At 51.6% G+C, this 21,086-nt stretch overlaps 1 protein-coding gene across 5 annotated transcripts in view; it reads right to left on the minus strand.

The window, feature by feature from the left end:
* Nucleotides 1-366: 366 nt before the first annotated feature.
* CPXM2 (carboxypeptidase X, M14 family member 2) overlaps nt 367-21,086 on the minus strand; it is a 139,281-nt gene continuing 118,561 nt past the window's right edge. For all 5 annotated transcript variants that reach the window (XM_058698033.1, XM_058698034.1, XM_058698032.1 and 2 more), the window contains 4 exons: nt 16,027-16,324; nt 11,182-11,321; nt 9,194-9,293; nt 367-1,687 (listed from right to left, as the gene is read on the minus strand). In XM_058698033.1, coding sequence (XP_058554016.1) covers nt 1,419-1,687; nt 9,194-9,293; nt 11,182-11,321; nt 16,027-16,324 — 807 coding nt within the window. In that variant the 3' untranslated portion in view covers nt 367-1,418. The remainder of the gene's footprint in view (nt 1,688-9,193; nt 9,294-11,181; nt 11,322-16,026; nt 16,325-21,086) is intronic.

Below are 21,086 nucleotides of genomic sequence, written 5' to 3' on the forward strand. Positions count from 1 at the left end.
CAGAGACTGGCCGCCGAGCCTGAAATGTTTACTATCTGATCCTTTAGAAGGCAAGTTTGCAATCTCTGGTGTAGACTGTCAGAAAGTCGCATCCGGATCGTTTCCGGAAAGAGGCTCACCGACATCCCCAGCAGTCACTAGGAGGTCCCAGGTGTCAGGGCGCTTTTACCTAGGCGCACGGCTCTCCTGGGGAGGGGGCAGGAACACACGGCTGTCCGCACCCTCTACCAAATTTGGTAGGCCCACGGGATACCCCTCCCCGGGGCAGGCTCTTCTCTGGGGGTGCCTGACCTCTGGGAGAGGCAGTGGGGCGAGCCCCTGGGGTGGGCGCGGGTCTGCTCAGGAAAACCACACGCCGGAAAGATGTCACCATTTGCTTGCTTTATTTTTCTTTCTTCCCAGGTCAGTGAGGCAGCAATATCAAGAAAAAGTAGACAGGCTGTGTTCTTGGATGGTCATCCGACAACCCCTCCCAAACCAATAATCCACAGATAATCCTAGGAGCTTTTCATCACTCGTGGCCTAATTTGAAGGTCTGGCATCCCACACATCAAAAATAACTCCCTTGGAGATGTTAGGCCAACTTACGTGCGCCCATTTCCGTGAAAGGGGGCACATCTGAGGCAGTGAGAGGGCTGCCGGTGATCTGCCTCCTGGCCCTTCTCAAGTCCCCGCAGACCAAAGAGGGGACCGGGCTAGATGCCGGTCTCCCTCCCGCTCCGCCCCCAGGGCTGCTGGACCAGCAAGGGGCCCGAGGGTTCTCTGTGGACCCTGCAGATGAGCCCCACTGGCAGCTGCCGACCAATCACTGGTGGACTAGCTCAGCCTTTCTCTCCTTTTAGAAACACTGTCCTTTGTTGAAAGGGAGACCGAATGGGTTCTAGAGGCTCACCGCTGCTCACTTGGTAATGTCTCCATTGTCCACAGAGGGCAGAATCAATCTGCAGCAGCTTGGAATGCCCCGGGGCCAGAGAGGGTGGATTCTCTCAGAGGGCCCAGAAGCATCTCAAATGGTAACTTCTGGGACAGCAGGGCCCCAGGACGCTGCGATTGGAGCCCAGCAAAATGCAAATGCGTGAGGGGCTCTTGCTGGCATGCCAGCAGGGGAAGCCTTGGCTTCCCTTCCTGTGCGGCCAGGAGACCCTGAGCGGGCAAGGCCCCCTCTCTGTCTCCGATTCCCAGGCTGAGCTGCTGAAATCTCACTCCTACCAGCCTTTCTGTGCTGATCTGTCCAAGTTATTTGGAAAAATGGAACAAAGAAAAAAAAAATATCCTAAGCTTTCAGCCCTCCCCTCGGGGCCAGGCTTGCAATGCACGCATTCTCTCAGGCCTTCGTGAATTACAGAGAAAAACAGCAGGGAGTCCTCTATGGAGCTACGACTGGGGGTGGTTTAATTTGCAAGGGTCCGGGACAGGCCTCAAGTGTTGGCACGTCCCCCGCGCTGCCGTCTCTTCCGCCCACGCAGCTTCAGCCGCCTGGCTGGCAGGCTGACGGGCTGCTTCCCAAACTTTTCCATGATCTCCCTGATCCGGGCCAGGTTGGTTTTGCTGAGAGTGAAGTCACACCGTGTGGCCCCCATGTCGTAGCCGACCATGCAGTTCTTGGTGGACGAGGTGAACCCTTCCGCCTTGGCCGTGACCACGTACTCCCCGGGGTTCAGGAGGCGCCAGTAGTCCCCATCGCTGGCTGTGAAAAGAAAGCAGGGAATTCAGAGGTTCTCTTCTAACACAGCTATATCAGCAGTCCTGTTACTCCGGGACCAGCCTCCCAGCCGGAGAGAGACTCAGAGGCAGGAGGTGTGGAATCTGAGCCCCCGCCGATGCAAATTCTTAATGCATTTTGGGAGCTGAGATGTTTTCCTCTTTGGAAGCCACCTTAATGGTTTTACCAGGCAGGGGTTCGAGGTGAAGGCTCCCCGTGGTGTTAATACTCGTGAGTGGAGATGGAGAAATGATCACTCACACTCCTTCCTCTGTGACAATATACACCATTCATTACCAAGCTGAGCTTCCAAATGGCGTGCCCTCGCCACAAAATGCCATCTTGAAAAGCCATCAGTGCCTGGCTTCCTGGCCTCCCTTAGCACGGCTATAAATACAGAATAGGAATTCTTTCAAGGGGTGGGAGTCTTCACTTTCGAAAAGAGAAATAAAGAACCACAGGGGGCCAGGGCCAAGTGATCTGGGGGGAGGCGTGGTATCTGCACCCCATTCCATGGCCCTCATTCTTGGCCCGGGGGCCAAAAGAAGCCTGAAGCTTCAGGGGCAGTGACATTCACCAATGCTGCAAGCCTGAGCTCCTGTCTCCCCAGGGACACTGCTGGTCAGTCACCCCATAAGCACGTAACAGGACCCATGTCCTAGCTCTAGGCTAGATCTCTGTCGCATAGATGGGTTCCAGGCCAAGGTTCTCCTCCCCAGGAGCCTGCAGCCTGCCGAGGACATGCAGACCCCTGACGTTAAAGAGACTTCAGGGCATGGGTAACCAGTGACCCCGCAGAGGACGTGGTACCCGGAAGGTCAAGGCAGGCACTGATCCACTGAGTCTCCAAGCAAGCCTTTAACACACGTTGTATGATTACTCCCTTTTCTACCTGAGTAATCTGGTGCCCAGGGAGGCATAAAGTCCTGCACAAGGTCGCACAGCTAGTAATCAGCAGGTTAGGCTCTCTCTCCTATGGCAATCTGAGTGTCCCAGCTGCTCTAAAGCTTTGGGGCCAGGAGAGGACGAGGAAAGGGGCTAAGGAGGCCCTGGGCAAGGCTCACGTGTCTACACAAGCCCTGAAGTCTTCCAAGGGACGGGAGAAAACTCTGTGTGCGTGTGTGAATATGCATCTCCCACAAACACATGACACTTTGAAGCATCAGGTGTAGATGATAATCTTTATTCATCTGAGACACACGGATGCAATTAAGTGAGCTCACGAGAACACCAAATGCCGTAAAAAAACGAACTATGCAGGCAGTTCGGCCTGCTAACTGGTAAACAGGACTCAGGGTGAGAGGTCGGGGTGCACACAACGCACGTGGCTGGCTCCCCGGCTTTCTCAGTGCCGCGCCCACCCTATGTCTTCCTTGGGTGACAGTGCAAGCTTTTCAACCAAATAAAAGGCCATCTCATGCTTTTCCGGAGGCAAGAGCCCGTCAGGGGTTCCCCGAGCGTCACAATGCCATCCACCCTTTGAGACCTCCCTCTGGGGTCCCGCGGCCCCCGGGCAAACCTGAACGTGCCACCCCCTTCACGCATCTCACCTGTCCTACCAGACCGCGCGTCCTCCCGAGTGTGAGGCTAGGCCCTGTGCTAAGCCGTCGGCTCCTTGAAAGCCCGTGCCTCACTCCTCAACACTTCTAGTGTGTTTCGTACGGTGTGCCCTCCGTGAATGCCTGGGGGATTGAATGTGGTAAAGAGAAACACACACATGGAACCCAATGTCTTATTAACACGTGAACTTGAACTTACTAAGTCCCAACTCCTGTGGATGCTTTTTCCCCTGCGAACACCAGACGGATGTGTTAAGGCCAAGAGCCGGCCACCCGGAAAGGCTGTCTGACCAGCTAGAGGCCTCTGGAGGCGAGACCTCTCAGAGTGCACCATCTCGAGAGTACTTTGGGTCATTTTGAAACACCCCAGGGAAGGGGGCAGGGTCCTCACCAAGGGAGGTGCTCACTGAGCAGAGAAGGGGCAAAAAAACAACAACCCATAATTAATAAATGCTGATGGGCACCGCTAAGTGTATAAGGAGGTTTGTAAGAAGGGATTCTTCTTCCTCCAAAGCAGAAGGCTCCCTCCTCCACATGGTGGGGGCCTCCTTCTTCTCATGTCATGCTGCCCTGTCCTTGAACCTGTCTTTTGAGCACGGTCACATGGGCAGCCCACATTGCTGCATCCCAGGCACTCAGAACACCTCCCACTGGTTCCCGGAATGGGCCACACACGTTACACCTCAGGGCCTTTGCATATGCTGTTCCCCCAACTCCTGTGCTCTTTTATCCTTGAGATGTCTTTAAATGTCTAAAGTTTGTTTCTTAATAATAAAGCCAACTTTTTGTAATTCAAAAGCAATGAGTTCTGTTCCATGCCTCTAGGGGATGAGTCTTCCAAGAAAATCCCCAATGAGTTCTGTTCCATGCCTCTAGGGGATGAGTCTTCCAAGAAAATCCCCACCGGGTCCTCGCAGACCACTCCCCTTTGCCCCCCACCCCCTCCAGCCACAAACAAACCCCACGAGTTTGGTCTTTAACTCTTGATTCTAAACCTCTGTAATTACTGTTTCTTCCAACCGAAATACTGTTCCCTGTTCTTCCAAAGACCAGCTTGTGCTCATCCCTTCAGGGAGGGAACCTTCTTTGGCTTTCCCACCAGTTTCTATATATCCTCCAAATTCTTTCTGGGCTATCATCATAGTCTGCGATTTCCTTTTAAATTTTCCTTGGCAACTACTTATATGTCTCCCCCACTAGAATGTATACTGTTTGAGGTGAGGGGCATATCTGTCTCGTTTACCACAGTATCTCTAGGCCAGCATACAGGAGGTGCTCAACAGGATACGTTAAAAACGAAACCATGGCAGGGGTGCCTGGGTGGCTCAGTGGGTTAAGCGTCCAACTGCGGCTCAGGCCATGATCTCACGAGTCGTGGGCTCGAGCCCCACATCAGGCTCTGGGCTGACAGCTCAGGGCCTGGAGTCTGCTTCAGATTCTGTCTCCTTCTCTCTCTCTGCTCCTCCCCCCGCTCGCACTCCGACTCTCCCTCTCTCTCAAAAATAAACATTAAAAATTCCCCCCCCCCAAAAAAAAATGAAACCATCGGGAATCTGTTTCGATCCACGAATCAGAATGAGGTGGGCCAGCTCTATAATCTATAAGTTTCCATTTCAGAAACATGGAAGAGGCCTGAATCTCTCATCTGCCTGCCAATGCACCCTCTCCCCCGGAAGTTCTTGTGTCGTCTTTCCCCACGCTTACCCCCAGGGCTCTTGTTATGTGCTTCCAGCCCCGACCCCTGGTAAAGTCTAGAACCATCTACCTTGTGAAACTCAGCGATCAGCGTGTTAGGTCACTACCCCTATCACTGGGTGAGCAGGTCTGTGTTCAAGGGTGAATGTTCTGCGGAATTATAGGGGGGGGGGGGGCGCTTCCACAGCTGGCATCGCTCAGCACGGTGGACAGAAGGAACAACCCAGGCGCTAACAAATGTCCACTCGTTAGCAGGTCAGGTCAGTGCCCACCAGACAGAGGACGCTCATGGGGCTTTCTGAGCCAGGTGTTTGGCCAACATACTTATTACGTGCGTCTAGAAAGCATTCGTACTCGCTTCTCTCTCCGTGAAATTCAATTCCCCTGTTTAGTTTCTGCAAAATCCCTCCGGAAACAAAACTTGTCAGGTCACAGAAGCTCAGAGAGAAATCACGGCAAATGCAGGGCTTAAGTCGAGCACCGAAAGAGGCTGAAACCAATATAGTAAAGAGCCATGTGTGAAGTATGGAGTTTATGTATCATGAGAATACACTGGGAAATTATTTTCGGGGGGAAATAAAGGGAGATGGGCAGGTGGCTCCCATCGGCTCATCAAAACCGCCTCTGTGAACACAGGGGCTTGAGGTTCAGAGCTCAGTAGGCATAGCCCTCTCTTCGGGCTTGTGGGGTCCCTGGGACTCTTTCTCTCCAGTTCCATTTAAAACCCTCATGTTTTCTCACATTGTGTACAAAGCACGAATTGTCCCAAGAATGTTCTAGGCTCTTTTATGAATCATTCTTTCACGGGAGCTTGTTGGCAACGTTTAAAATACAGTCCCTTCTGTTCCTAAGGATCTCCAGCACCTTGCGTAACACCCGGCCCATCGCAAGTCTGGAATCTGCGTGCTGAATGCATGAATGAGTAAGTGAATGAACGAAGGAACCAGCGGCTGCCCGGGAGGGGCCTCGATGTACCAAATGCCACGCTGCACAATGTGAAACCTCACGGGCAGGGGCTGTAAGGTCCTCAAGCATGAGCAGGAGGGAGTTTCAGAAAACAGGAAGGCGAGTCATGGCATCACACCGCGTGGCACTTCAGCTCCATTTCACCCACTGAGACAATAATCGGCTTGGGGAGCCCGGGGGGCTCCGTCGGTTAAGCCTCCGACTTCGGCTCAGGTCGTGATCTCGTGATTTACGGGTTCGAGCCCCGCGTCGGGCTCTGGGCCGACGGCTCGGAGCCCGGAGCCTGCTTCCGATTCTGTGTCTCCCTCTCTCTCTGCCCCTCCCCCCTCACGCTCTGTCTCTCTCCCTCCTTCAAAAATAAACAAACATCAAAAAAAAAAACCTTGAAACAATGACTGGCTTTCTGTAACAGGCACGTCGGCCGACGGCCCGTCACTGAGCAGTACGTGTGTGCAGCCTGAATCCCAGCCTACTCCGTCCGAAGGCCCCAGAGGCTTCGGTTCCTCACGGGTCAAATGGGAGCGTGTGTTGGAAGGACCGGGTCTGTTAATGCATGTGAAGGGTTTGTGGAGAAAAGGCTCCTGTCCGCTCAGGAGGGGCAGCACAGGGGCAGGGGCACTGCATTCACAGTCTCAAGCCCCTGGCTCAAATCCCGGCTCTGCTGTTCTCTGTGCACTCCCGGAAACACCATGCCGTGTCCATTCGTTCGTTCAGACTCATCCCTTCATCCGTCCATTCAACAAATATTCATTAAGCACCTACTGAGTGCAGCCTGCACTTCACCGCGGCACAGAAGAGTCAAGGACGCCCGGTCTGGAGCAAGCGGGGGAGAAGCAGGAACAAAACAGGTGCCAGAGGTACGGGCTTGGCCTGCAGGGTGTCAGAGGCCGGCGGTGGAGACGCTACAGGAGGAGAAAGCTCGAGGCTCAGAGGAAGCAGCAGGAGGTAGGGGCAGGCGTACGGGGTTAGAAAACGGGGCCACCATGGTGGGCCTCGTTGACACGGTGACATCTGAGCAGCGACCCGAAGGGGACGAGGAAGGAACCGAGGGGTTCTCGAGGGAAGGAGGTTCGGGCAGTAGGAGGGGCTGGAGCGAGGACCCCAAGGTGTGGCCTGAGTCCTCGAGGAAGGAGCCGGCGGGGACTACCGAGGACAGCAAGCACAGGGCAGTGACCGTTTGACCGAAACGGAGACTCAACGATTTTCACTTTTTTTTTTTTTTTTTTTTTTTTTTTTTTTTTTTTTAATTTTATTTTTGGGACAGAGAGAGACAGAGCATGAACGGGGGAGGAGCAGAGAGAGAGGGAGACACAGAATCGGAAACAGGCTCCACGCTCCGAGCCATCAGCCCAGAGCCTGACGCGGGGCTCGAACTCACGGACCGTGAGATCGTGACCTGGCTGAAGTCGGACGCTTAACCGACTGCGCCACCCAGGCGCCCCGATTTTCACTTTTAAATGGGGACAGTCCTGGGCAAACCAAGACAGCCGGTCACCCCAGGAGAGGTTTGGGAGGTAACCAGCAGCCTAATCCTGTATGGCCGCGCGCGTGCCCTGAGGACTTTGGGGTGCCCCTGTGGGGTTCAATAAAAGGGTGATATGACCCAGTTAGCTGATGACAAGCTTGCCCTGGCTGCGGGGCTACGAGGGCAGACACAGGAGAAGCCTGCCCGGGGTACCACGGTGAGCCTGGCAGGTGCCACGGGTCGGACCGGCTGGCAGCTAAGGAGGAGGTGAGCGGGCATAGATTCTGTATCCATGTGCTGACAGAGCGGGGGTTGTAGGGCAGAACCAAGGCGGAGCATCTGTTCCGTATGGGCACCTTGTGTATCATCCCAACTGTCATCGGCTTTACAGGTGATAGCACGCGGGGGACACGGGAGGAAAGTAAACTTGACCCGGTTTCCCTGGGATTGTCCCCCATTTTAAATCTGAAGTCACACATCCTGGGAACCACCCCCAGTCCCAGGCAAACCCAGACCGCTGGCCGACCCAGCACAGCGTAAGCCCCTGAGCCAAGGGGTACAGGTCAGGCCACACCAAACACCTGCTGAGCTGGCCTCATATCCTGTCTCTCCCAGTTGTTCAAGCGTGTCCGAGGGCTGAACAGGTCTTTCTCATGGCGATCACGATTTCCCTTCTCCTACTGCTGACTCTGTTCTCTGTGCCCAGGTAGGACCTGTAGTAGGTTGAATGATGGCCCCCAGAAGGGTCCACATCCTACTACCTAGACCCTAATCCAGACCCTGCGAATGTGACCTTGTTTGGGAAAAGGATCTTTGCAGGTATAACTAAGGATCTCAAGATGAGACCATCCTGGATGGCGTAGGTAGGCCCTAAATCCAATGACAGGTGTCCTTATCCGAGAGAGAGGAGACACAGGGGGAGGCCACGGAAGATGGAGGCAGAGACTGGAGTGATGGGGCCAAGGAAGCTCAGGGGCACGTACAGCCACCAGAAGCCGCAAGAGCCAAGGAAGGATCCTCCCCAGGGGCTCCAGAGGGAGGACGGCCCCGCTGACACCTTCGGCCGCCATAGCAGTGAGGGAATAAATTTCTAATTCTTTAAGTTTGTGGTCAGTTGTCTCCCCCACCCCGGCGGGAAACAAGCACAGGGCCCGGTCCCAATGCCTCGCTCACTACAGCTGACACCAGAGCAAAGAGCATCCGCCTACACTATGATGCACGCAGCGCTCCCCAGAGTGTCCCTGGTGGACGAAGACCTCTGTGTGCAGACGCACTGTCTCCACCAGAGCCCCTGCACACAAGCGGATTTAGGCTTCTCGCCAATTCTGTTCCCTGCGCACCTGCCACGACATCATGCTGCCCACACTACCCGTCAAAGTCAAGGTCAGTGTTTCCTCATATCCCACCGAACACACTGAGCGCCACCCCGGGTGATGACGGCCCTGGGCACAAGGGAGAGACTTCGTGGGTTTCACAGCAGCACGAAAGCCCTGAGTGAGCAGGGACATGCCTGGGGCTGGGAGTCAGACGCCTGAACCCAGGCCCCACCCGCCAGTGGGTCCTTTAACCCCCCCCCCCCCCGCCCCCCGAGCATCTGGTTTCCACACGGATGAGGGAGACACCAGAAAGCACAGGCTGAGAGCCTTGCCTCCCAGGGTCTCCACGGTTAAGTTTGAGGCAGGAGACAATCGTTCAGCTCTCCGTACGAAGTTTCTGGCATGCAACACGTGGTGTTGACCCAAGAAAAATGCTTCAAGGAAACAGATATTTCCTACCGAGAGACAGTTCATCTACACTCGCGGTTACCTGTTCGGATGTCGTGGTTAACACCTTCCACGGAGATGATGGCATTGGGAATTCCTTTTCCGTGGGCGTCCCTCACCATGCCTTTGATGCCACGATGGACCTGCTCAGAAACACGACAGGAAACGGTGAGCTCACGACTCGCTCAACCCAACACGCACAGTGAAGACGGCTGTAAGCCGGATGCCAGCCCAGTGCCCCCAGGAAGCCTCTCAAAGCCGTATCTAGCTTGAAAGCTCCCTGGCTGTGCCTGCATTTGGTGTGCAAATTTCTGTATTCCTTTTGGGTCCATGTACTGGGAAATCTTCCCCTGAAGTTCAATTATTCCAGAGGCTTAAAAAATTTTAGGAGCTTAGATGGCTCATAAAAACCACACCCGGTAAAAATGGAATTTAATTTTTTATAGGCACGTTTATTTGGACTTCCCTAATCGATAATGACTTAATACATAGACCCAATGACGTAAGAGTCAGAGAGGAAAGAAGAGAGTCAAAGGCATTCCTATAATGATATTGACATTCCTACATGACATTCCTATAATGTCATATGTCCACAGGGCCCTTCTGAGGATTAGCTGTGTCACATGACATGTGTCACTCTGAAACTTGTACCTCAGTTTCCCCATCCGTAGAATGATGTGACAACCCAAGCCGGCATACCATCGTTTCCAATGACACTCTTTATACGTATTACTGTGCCTGTGCATTTTATCCACAGCAGGCACCTTGGCTACACAGGATTACTCCAGAATAATCAGAACCTTCTCTCCTTTCACGGATGAAATGAGAAAGAGCCTTCCCTCACAAATTCCAGGGCGCAGACAGAGAGCGTTCACAGCTTTGCAAGACAGAACAGGCTCACACCCCCTGTGCCAGGCACTGGGGGCTGCACAGAGTCTCTGGGGACCCTGGTGGGGCAGACTGGGATGCTAGCCCTGCCCGAAAGTTTCTTCCCCCTCACCTACAACAACCCACAGGAAGGGCGGCCTCCGTGTGCAATCCTGCAAGCCTCAGGACCGTCCTTCCAAATGGATGGGGATCACGGTGCAGTCACATAACTGAGGCCCAGTGTTCGTTTTTGTTTATTCCTCTGGTTTCCGGTTAGTCTGTCCCTTAGTGGGGTGTGGATGTTAGTGGATTAGTGGTAGCACCAAACGAGAACTGGTTTACTCAGAGCTGCAAGAGGGGCGTGTCCCTGAGAGCAGGAGGAAGGGAAGGTGTGTGAGGTTCCCAGCGTGCACAGCGGGGCTTCCTCACCAGCCGCAAGCAGAACCCTGGCAGGTGCCTGTGACACCTGCTCCCAGGGAGCACCCCGTCACCTGCAGCACGTGCGAGGGGCACAACTGCGTCCCCCCCAAATTCCTGGTGAAGTCCTTACTCGCAGGAACTTAGAATGTGACTGTATTTGGAGACAGCGTCTTTGAAGATGTGATGACACTAAGGTGAGGTCACTGGGGTGGCTCTGACCTTCCCTTATAAGAAGAGGAAACGTGGACACACAGAGACCCCAGGAGTGTGTGTGCACAGAGGAAAGACCACGTGAGGACCCTGGGAGAAGACGGCCACCTGCCAGCCAAGGAGAGTCCTCGGAATGAAACCAACCTGCTGACACCCTGATCTTGGACTTGCCTACTCTAGAACTGTAATTTCTGTTGCGTAAACTCCCTGTGAGTCTATGCTTTTATGCGGCCCCAGCAGACGAACACGAGGGGTCCGGGCACGCTGGCTCGGACACGTGTCACCCCTCCCTACAGGGCAGCATCCGGTCGCACTCGGTATGACCCAGTGCGGGCAATCAACGTGGCCTTCACAGCTCACCTCGTGGGGCTGAATCAAGTGCAGACGGACGATGGTTCCCGCCAGCGCTGTTTGTGGCCGGCCCAGCATGACAGCCGTCGTCTGAAGCGTGAACTCGGTCTCGGGCTTTCAGCCCCCTAACCGACCCCCGTCCTGAGCCGGCCCCCAGCACAGCGCGTCTCAGGCCATCCGTACCTGCTCCATGAACACGATTAAGGACTCCCGATTATTCTCCCACTCCTCGGGCAGCTCGCTCTCGTGCGGATACTTGTCACAGCCCACGTAGATGGACAGCTCGAAGCAGTTTGTGTGAAGGTAGCTGAAGTCATTGAGACCTGCCGAGCCAACCGACACCACGGTCACTGAACGGTGCTCAGAGTGGCAGGAGGGAGACGGCAAGAACGTTCAAGAATGGGGCTCAGAAGACTTCATTTGAACAGGGACGTATCAAGCACCTACTACAGACCACAGATGACAGCAAACGCGAGGGGAGGGGATGGAGGTAGAGGGGACGACACGGCCGGGATGGTTTATGGGGAAGACAGGCATATACAGGAACAACTCTGACAAGAGGAGGACTCAGATTCTGTTTATTAAACTCAGAAATAGCTTAAGATATGATTTTTATGTTTTTTAAGTGTTTTTATTTTAAGACAGAGAAAGAGAGCGCTCACACATGGGCACGCATACACACATGCTGATGGGGAGAGAGAGGGAGAGAGAGGAGGGAGAGGGAGAGAGAGAGAGAGAGAGGGAGAGAGAGAGAGAGAGAGAGAGAGAGAGAGAGAGAGAGAGAGAGAATCCCAAGCAGGCTCCACACTCAGCACAGAGCCCAATGCGGGGCTTAATCTCACAACTGTGAGATCATGACCTGAGCCGAAATCAAGAGTCGGGACGCTTAACCGAGCCCCCCGTCGGTTTTAGAATAATATATAGTTTTAGAATATGTATAATTGTAGAATAAAGTGACATGAGTTAACAGTATGGGTTCTAAGCGTTTAAGTTTCTCTCTACAGTTAGGCTGCCCCGAGCTGGCCGTTTTCCTCCCTAATCCACACCAACAGCTATCCCTACCACCCTTTGCTGAGTGCCACCCGTAAGGCCAGGACCTGTGGTCAGCACTCTGTATCCGCTGACGACAAGCCCGGCAGAGAGGGAGGCAGCACAGCACAATTCTACAGACAAGAAAAATGAGGGAGAGAACAGCTACGAAACGTATGCAGGACCAGGTCTTGGAAAAGAGCCAGGGTCAGGCTTTGAACCAAGACCTTGCTCTGAGAACGTGGCTGTATTTGAAACAAGCATCTCTAAAGACGCGATGAAGTTAAGATGCAGTCATTAGACCTCCAGAGCTTGGCCGGAGGGGGCTGGAGGACAAACACCCCCACCCACTGAGCCCCGCGGCGGATGCACCTTGCGCATCGTGACGCCATTGCAACGGGACCGGAAGCGCCCAGCCCGGCACGGAGTCAGTCTCTGCACTGGGGTCCTGGGGCTGCTGTGACAAATGACCACAAACTGGGGGGCTTAACACAGCAGAAATGTATCCTCCCATACTTCTAGAGGCTGGAAGTCCAACATCAAGGACACGGTTGGCAGGGCTGTGCTCCCTCCCAAGTCTCTAAGGGAGGAAACTCTCTTGCCTCCTCTAGCTTCTGGTGGCCCCCGGTTTGTGGCCACGTCACCCCAATCTCTGCCTCTGTCTTCACATGGCCTTCTCTGCTATGTCTTCTCTTCTGTCCCTTATGAGGACATTTGTCAATGATTTAGGGCCCATCCAGGTAACCCAAGATGACCTCACCTTGAGACCTCTAACTTAATTACACCGGCATAGACCCAGTCTTCAAAGAGGTCATAGTCACAGGTTCCAGAAGCTAGGAAGCAGGGATATATTACTTTTGGGGTGGGGGGGAGGGGTCACCATTCAACCCACTACAGCACCCAATATTTGCAAAGTGAACAAATGAATGTTAGGGGGCATTAAGCTGTTTCCAACATTTTCGTCTTGGGGGAACAGGGTGATCAGGAAGGACAGGGTGCAGCTATGACCTGTGTGACCCCAGGCAGCACACGCCCAGCAGGAGGCCCCTGCACGAGCTCCCCTCGTGGGTTCTGAGGGCCAGGACTAAGAGATCAGAGGTCGGGTACACTGGGTTTCTCTACAGTGACTGAGCAAAGGAGTAGGTCCTGCTTGTCAACCAGCCTTGGTGCTCGCCATGTGTCTTCCCTCCCTCCCGCCTCCTCCCGCCGTCACGCTCAGTAGGAAGACCGGATTAAAAGTCGGGGCCCTGGGTATGTTATCAATCTGCTGCCTAATCGATTGCTCAAGTCACAGCCAAAACGACACTCAACATACAGCCACTCTCTCTGGCGGGTTCCAGACGTGAACCGGTCACGTGTCACCAGATTACCATTATCACAAATGACCACATTTGTGATAAAATGAGGACAGGGACAGAGAGCTGAGGTATGGAAGGAGTGGACCCGTGCCACATTAACGGAACATCCTTCGTGGGGGCCTGGTCTGGTTGGAGAGGGTTGGTCAAAACGCCACATCGACTCATTCACTCGAACCCGAAGTGTGGAGTTACAAGAGGGCACAGCAGGCCCGACGAATGCCATGTTCCCTGGTTAGCACGGGGAGGACACGCTGAGATGGCCGAATGCCACTGTGCATGTAACATTTTCATTACCCCCTATCTTTGAGGCCTTGCTGGTACGGAAATGAATCAGTGCCACGTACGAAACTCTGGAGCGGGTCTGCCACCTTGCAATGTGCCCTCGAAGCACTCTAAGTGCCAGCAGAGTCGGTGAGATGCTGAACGGCCAGGAGAAGGGTGCAAAAGCTTGAACCCGGCCACCTCTGCTGCTGACTTCTGGCCCGTGAGCTGAGAATACTCCTTGAGGAATGGCTTCGAAAGCGGAACGTGTGGGCAAGGAGCTGGGGCATGACCCACACAGTCCCCACAAACCCCGTGTCCCTGCCGGGTGGGCGAGACGTTCCTCTCTTCGCCTAGAACCCTAGTGTCACGGCTTCTTCGTGGAGCACGGAGCCGTGCGTCCCGTAAGGCCCGCGTGCCTGTCGCCAACTCCGCCCGTCCTTCATCGTGGGGCAGGGGATGCAAGATAGCAGCCCAGGAACAAAGGGGCTGTGGCATCGCTCTGGACCGGAAACACACACACACACACGACAAGCGACGTGTGTTCCAAGCTTCCCCGAAGCCTGCTCTCCACCGCCCCATCTCCGTCAACTAATGCCTGTCAGTCACCGCTAATGAGTGAACAAGATCCGCACAAAAAGATGGAGCGGAGGTGGAGGGGGAGGGAAGGAAATTAGAAGTCACATTTCATCAATCTACAGCGAGATGAATCGGCACACTTCCCCACACGGCCAGGAGGAAGCACCACATGGCTCTGCACACAAGTCCCTGAAATAATGGAAAATATAACCGATAGGGAAAAAGCAAATGCTGCCTTCGTGGTTGTGTGGCGGCCAGCTTTTCGAAACCTGGGCCGGGTCCGTGCCGGATTTAGACACCGCAGCCATGAAAAATAAACAGATACTTCGCGTAAAGGTGGCTGTGGGTTTCTGGGGCTAGAATTGGAAAAAGCAACAATGGTTTGTGGCCATGAGGTTACCTTGCTCGACAGGGATCTGCCTTTATTTGCTTTTTATTCTGTGTAGGGCAAAACTATGATGGGGATAGATAAATAAAATACCTCTGTGGGGGAGGTAACCAAGAAAGAAACGGCAAGATGTCGGTACCTGTTAAAAAGTGGCCACAGGAACAAATCTATCTACTACTTGGAAATTTTTCTTTTCCCAAGCACAGACACGTACCGGAAAAGTATGTGAAGGTGGATACCGGCAAGAGTCACGGCTGCGTGCTTCTGATCGGTTACACAGAGAACACACCCGCACCCACGCTCGCACCAACCCCCACGCGAGCCTCGCAACAGCCCCAAAGGGCCTATCAGCTTCATCGTTCGCCGTGCCCATTTCACAAATGGGAAATATGGGGGTCAGAGAGGGAAAGTAACTTGCCCAGGGTCACGCAGCATCTGAGTGATGAAATGGAATTTGAATCCAGGTCCATTTGACATGGAATACTTTTCAAATTCATCGCGGGGTTGACCACCCCCGCCCCCCCCCCAGAGTCAAGAAAATAGGCAATGACCATTCTGCTCGGGGTCCTGCCATCCCAAAGCTGAGGGACCTTAGGGAATGTGACATCCTTATCCTTCCACATTTGGGAGCCCTGGGCCGGGGCAGCCTGGACTCAGCAAAGAAAGCTTATCCTGAAACTGGGACTATGGCGTCCTCTGGGGCTGATGTGAAGGAATTCCCAGAGTCCCTTCTGGAAGCTTCTCTGGTCCTGTGCGGATGCCAGAAGCAATACCACCTATTCCCTGCATCGTATGCAGTCGGGCTTCGACCAAAGGCTCTGCTGTGCCTGGGAGGCCGGTCTACTGACCTCCAGAAGACAGGAGATTTGTGAAACAGCGATCACACCATGTCAGGCCTCAGGAAACACCTGCAGCGTGGAGTCGCTTCACCCCTGAGCATGGGATCAACGCCCGGCCCCTCTGGGTACCTACCGCAGGGGACGCCCCACTAACGGGAACAGCTCCGGGTGAAAACACCCTGGCTCCAGGGCCAACACCAGCGTGCTGTCTGTCCCTTGGCCGGGTGTGCCTTTTGGTCCGATCCTTCATCCAAGTGTACATTTGCTCATCTCTGACCCCCTACAGAATCCGAATAGCTCAGGAGCTAAGAGCGGGCCACAGGGCCAAACAGAGAGATCCCTCGTAGCCACCAGGCCCCGGCTGTCTCATTCATAAAGTGGGGAGTAGCCACAGCCCCCCAAGACCACTGGAAGGATTAAGGAGCAGTCAACGTAGAGTGCTGGCACCCTGTAGATGGTGGACCACGGTCGCTATTATACCCATGACAAGTGATAAGGGAGGGCTGAGAGGGGATGGCCCGTGGGTCCCTCCCTGTCCGGCTCCGTGATGACAGCAGGGCCGCCAGAGACTTACTTCCGGCAACGGTGTGCCAGGAGGCCCCGTTGACGGTCCCGTCCTCTTTCTGGAAGTCTTCCGTGTGGCACACCCTCCTCCTGGCGTCGGTCATGAGGCGGTGCGTGGAGGCGTAGGAGTAGGCCAGCCAGCGGAACACGTGGTCGTCGGGCGTGGGGCTGTGCTCCTGTGTCTTCCACAGGGACCGCACCATGTCGTAGGGGTATGCCACCACCAGCTCGCCGCCCTGCAGGTTCCCACCCAGCACGAAGGGGATCTTCTCCATCCAGGCTATGACGGCCCTGGTCTCCACCGCCACCTGTGAACAGGGCGAATTTACACAGGGCGAAAATGGGACGGGGACTGCTTTCTCTCCCTACCTTCCAAACGGGGACACAGTGGAAAGAGCAACCGTTTCGCGGAACACTTTTAGCAAAACGTGGAATTTCAAAAATCCGTCCAGGAAAGACCGAGTTTTGTGGAAATTGTGGATTACACAAAAAAGATAAATCGAGGGAAGTTTTCTTTTGGTAGGAATATTCCAGTTGACGCACGGAGGTAAAGACAGAGTTAGATCATCAATACTCGGCAAGTCCCATGAGTTAAGGGGCCAGGGATGTTCATCCATGGCCACAAAGCACAGAGAAAGAGAAAGCCAATACCGTCTGTCCCTCGAGGGAAGAAACACCTAAGAGAGAACATCAACCCGGAATATGACCAAGCCTCCCATCCAGGGGCCGGCAGCCTATTCCTGTAAAGGACCATATGGGAAATCCTTTAGGTTTGGAAGGCTCTGTGGTCTCTGTCCCAACTACTCAACTCTGTCCTTGTAGCCAGAAGCACCAGAGACGATACGCGGATGAACGTGCCTGTGTTCCAATAAAACACCACTTACACAAACAAGCCTGGGGAGCAAGAGGCCCACCTACGGGCTGTAGTTCACCAACCCCTGTTCTGTGGAGCCTAGTCTGGTCTCGATCACTCTGCCAGTTTACAGAAAGCAGAAGAAGACGTCACGTGACATGGCAGGTATTCAGTCGGCAGCACCCAGGCAGTGGAAAAAGCTACAAGATGATGTAATCTGCTTGCTTATAACTTAGTTGTTAGAAGAGAAGCAGCGACATGGGCAAGAGGATAAAAGACAGCAAGCGAAACGGCAGAAACCTACAGGGTAGGGGAGACTTGAAAGACGCAGCCCTCCATCACGATGAGGGCCCTTCAGTTGGCTCCTGATTTAAACCAACTATGAGAGAGAGAGCGATGGAGAATGATAATAGGGAAAACGTGAACACTGACTGGATATGTTATAATACCAAGAAATAATTTATTTTGATATGATCATGGGAATCATTTATGGTTTTAAAAGAGACCTGAAGCTTTTAGAGATACTTACTGAGGCATTTGCAAATGAAATGATACCACACCTGGGATTCGCCCCAGTAATTCTGGAGAAGGGGAGAAAGTGGGTACAGATGTAGATGGAAGGTGAATCGACAGGCACTGAAGTTGAGATGCACATGGGGACCCTTAGAGCTTTCTAATTTTCTTTTTTTTTTTTTTTTTTTAATGTTTATTTATTTTTGACACAGAGAGAGACAGAGCATGAATGCGGGAGGGTCAGAGAGAGAGGGAGGCACAGAATCTGAAACAGGCTCCAGGCTCTGAGCTGTCAGCACAGAGCCCGACACGGGGCTCGAACTCACGGACGTGAGATCATGACCTGGGCCGAAGTCGGACGCTCAACCGACTGAGCCACCCAGGCGCCCCGAGCTTTCTAATTTTCTATGAATGGCATTTTTTATGACAAAAAGCTGAAGGAAGGAAAGAAGGAAGGGAGAGAGGGTTAAGAGGAGGGGAAGCGAAGAGAAGGAAGGAAAGAAGGGAGAGAAAGAAAGAAAGAAAGAAAGAAAGAAAGAAGAGAGAGAGAGAGAGAGAGAAAGAAAGAAAGAAAGAAAGAAAGAAAGAAAGAAAGAAAGAGAGAGAGAGAGAGAGAGAGAAAGAAAGAAAGAAAGAAAGAAAGAAAGAAAGAAAGAAAGAAAGAAAGAGAGAGAGAGAGAGAAAGAAAGAAAGAAAGAAAGAAAGAGAAAGAAAGAAAGAAAGAAAGAAAGAAAGAAAGAAAGAAAGAAAGAAAGAAAGAAAGAAAGGGAAAGAAAGAAAAAGAAAGAAAGAGGAAGGAAGGAAGGAAGGAAGGAAGGAAGGAAGGAAGGAAGGAAGGAAGGAAGGAAAGAAAAAGAACCGACAACATTAGATGCAAAAATGAGGTTGACAGGGTCAAATACTGCTCATGAATCTAATTATTTACCCTAAGTTATTGACTCCTATGAAGACAGTCCCAGCAAAATAAAATCTGATAATGGAAAAGAAATAAACACTGGAAATGGCTTAACTGTGCAGCACAGAAAGTTGATTAAGGAATGAAATTGACTTGATAGGATTCATTAAGTTTTGTTTTTGTTCCTGAACACATCAGGAGCCCTGGAATGGACTAATCATAGAACTTCGCTCAATACACCATATCATCATTGGTCCACGCTTGGCCTTCTCTGTATTTTAATATAATAAACACCCGTGAACCCACCATCCATGCCCCAAACCAGATCTTATAGACAATTTCTATGTAATATGTGATTCCGTCCCTCCCTTCCTCCTGCTTCCCACTCAGGGGCAACCACTGTATCCTCAATGATATACGATTCTTATTCTTTCTGTTTTGTTTTATCCTATATGTGTATACCTAAAAATAGATTATGTGGTTTTACTTGCTTTCGATCTTAAAAAAGAGGGGGTAGCCACACTGTTGTCTTCTGCAATTTTTTTTTAAAAAAATGTAATGTTTGTTTATCTGGAGAGAGAGAGAGAGAGAGAGGAAGGGGCAAAGAGAGAGAGAGAGGGAGACAGAGAATCGGAAGCAGGCTCCAGGCTCTGAGCTGTCAGCACAGAGCCTGACGCGGGGCTCAAACCCATGAACCGTGAGACCACGATCTGAGCCGAAGTCAGAGGCTTAACCGACCGAGCCACCCGGGCGTCCCTGTCTTCTGCAATTTTTTCATCTCAATGCATGTTTCGCGATGCACCTGCACGGTAGCATAAAGCTACAGCTCAATATTTTCCACTTCGGTGTTAAGATCTCATCATTGCTCTGTCCTTGTGATGATGGGCATACAGGTAACTTTCAATTTTTTGCTGTACTGAACAGTGTTGCTTTGAACTTTGTTCTGGCATACACGTGCTGAAATGTATCTTGCACAAATCACCAGAAGTGGAACCGCAGAGTCCTAGCATATACACATGTTCCACCTTACAAGATAACCAAATTATTTTCCAAAGTCACTGTGCTAATTTATACTTGCACCCACAACGCATAAGGGATCCACTGGCCCCAAGTCCTCTCCAACGCTCAGCTACTGTCAGACTTCTTAATTTGCCAACCAGTGGGTGTAAAATGTTCTCTTTTTTGCATTCCTTAGTACTAGTAAGGCTGAACATATTTTCATGTTTATTAACCATGTTTCCTCTTCCACAAATTGCCTCTTCATATCTCTTACCCATTTTTCTATTGAGCAGTTTATATATTTCTCATCTGTTATTCTTTATGTCTCTTGAATTTTTAATTCTTTTCCGGTTATTTAATTTGCAAATAATTTCTCTCAGTTTTTAGCTTCCCTCTTACAGTTTTTAAATTTTTGATGAGCAAGCTTTCTTATTTCGATGTAGTTGAGTTTATTAATCTTTTATTTTATGATTAATGTCATTTGGAATAGCTTTCTTCACTCTGAAACTAGCTATCTATATGACAAAGTTTCACTGAGAGATTTTACCGAGAGTGATTATTAAATCTTATCAAATGATTCTTTCTGCAGACAAATCACTTCATATTTTTTTCTTGTTTTTCTATCATTTCATTGATTCTGCTCCTATGTTTTGATCACAATCTTTATACATTGTGTGTGTGTGGGGGGGTGGTTCTTCTGTTATTTGTTTGCTAGTTTCTTTAGCTCATTTTTAGCCTCTCTTCTTTGGAATATAATCGTGAAAAGATACAAAACTCCAAAAAACACAGGAGGGTTTTGCAGCTTTCCACAAATTTTGATATGTAATATTTTCATTATCTCTGTGTTCTAATTATTTTTTAGTTGCTAGTATAATCTTTTTCTTTGACCCATTATTTAGAAGTTTTGGGTTTTTTTTTTTAATTTTCTAAATACATGCTGATATTTTCATTAACCTTGTTACTGTCTTCTAGTTGAACTATATGATGGTGAGAGCATCACGGTCTGACTTCTATTCTCCGAAACTGGTTGAGATTTCCTTTACAGCCCAGAGCATCATCTATTTTTGAAAATGCTCCAGGGATTACTAAGGAGAATATGCATTCTCTAACGGGGGTGTAGGATTCTTTCAGGTCCCTGTGTCAAGCCTGTCGACTGCTATTCAAGTCTTTACCTTGCTGACTTCTTATCTAACATAGCCACAACTGAAAAAGGTGTTAGTGGTGGCAGATCTATGTAATTCTCCCTGTGTTCCCAAAACACAACAAGCTCAAAAAGCGAAATTCTAGTCTTAAAGCAAAGACTGAAATCCCAGGGTTTCTAGGACCATGCTGAACTTGTTCCTTGTCGCTCATGGCCACAGGGCCAAGGACGCTGGCAACCATATTCCAATTCTGGTCCAAGAGTTCCAAAATTATAACATCATTTGAATTCCCAGCTTTACCAGACATCATTAGTACGCTAGTTTAAAAAAAACGGGGGGTGGGGGGTGGGAGGAGGGGATTGTGCAGGATGGAATTAGGAAATAGAAAAGACAATGCAGAAGACTCAGAAGCCCTGAATCCTTTACCCCCAGTAAGCTGCCCCTGGGCATCCGAATTACCCCACAGGGCATCGCCACGGTCTGTCCACACTGCTTGACTGGTTGCTTCTTGAGGGTCTAGATAACACCATCCTGTGCATCCCTAAGTGAGGCAACCATGCTGGTCTTCTTCCGCTGTGGGCTGAACAGGGGGGCTGCCTTCTATCCACTCATCATTTCTCTTTGGATTCCTCAGGAAGAGAAGCCAGTGCTTGGTATCTGTATTTTCT

The sequence above is a fragment of the Neofelis nebulosa genome, chromosome 13, assembly GCF_028018385.1.
Source record: "Neofelis nebulosa isolate mNeoNeb1 chromosome 13, mNeoNeb1.pri, whole genome shotgun sequence".
NCBI lineage: Eukaryota > Metazoa > Chordata > Mammalia > Carnivora > Felidae > Neofelis > Neofelis nebulosa.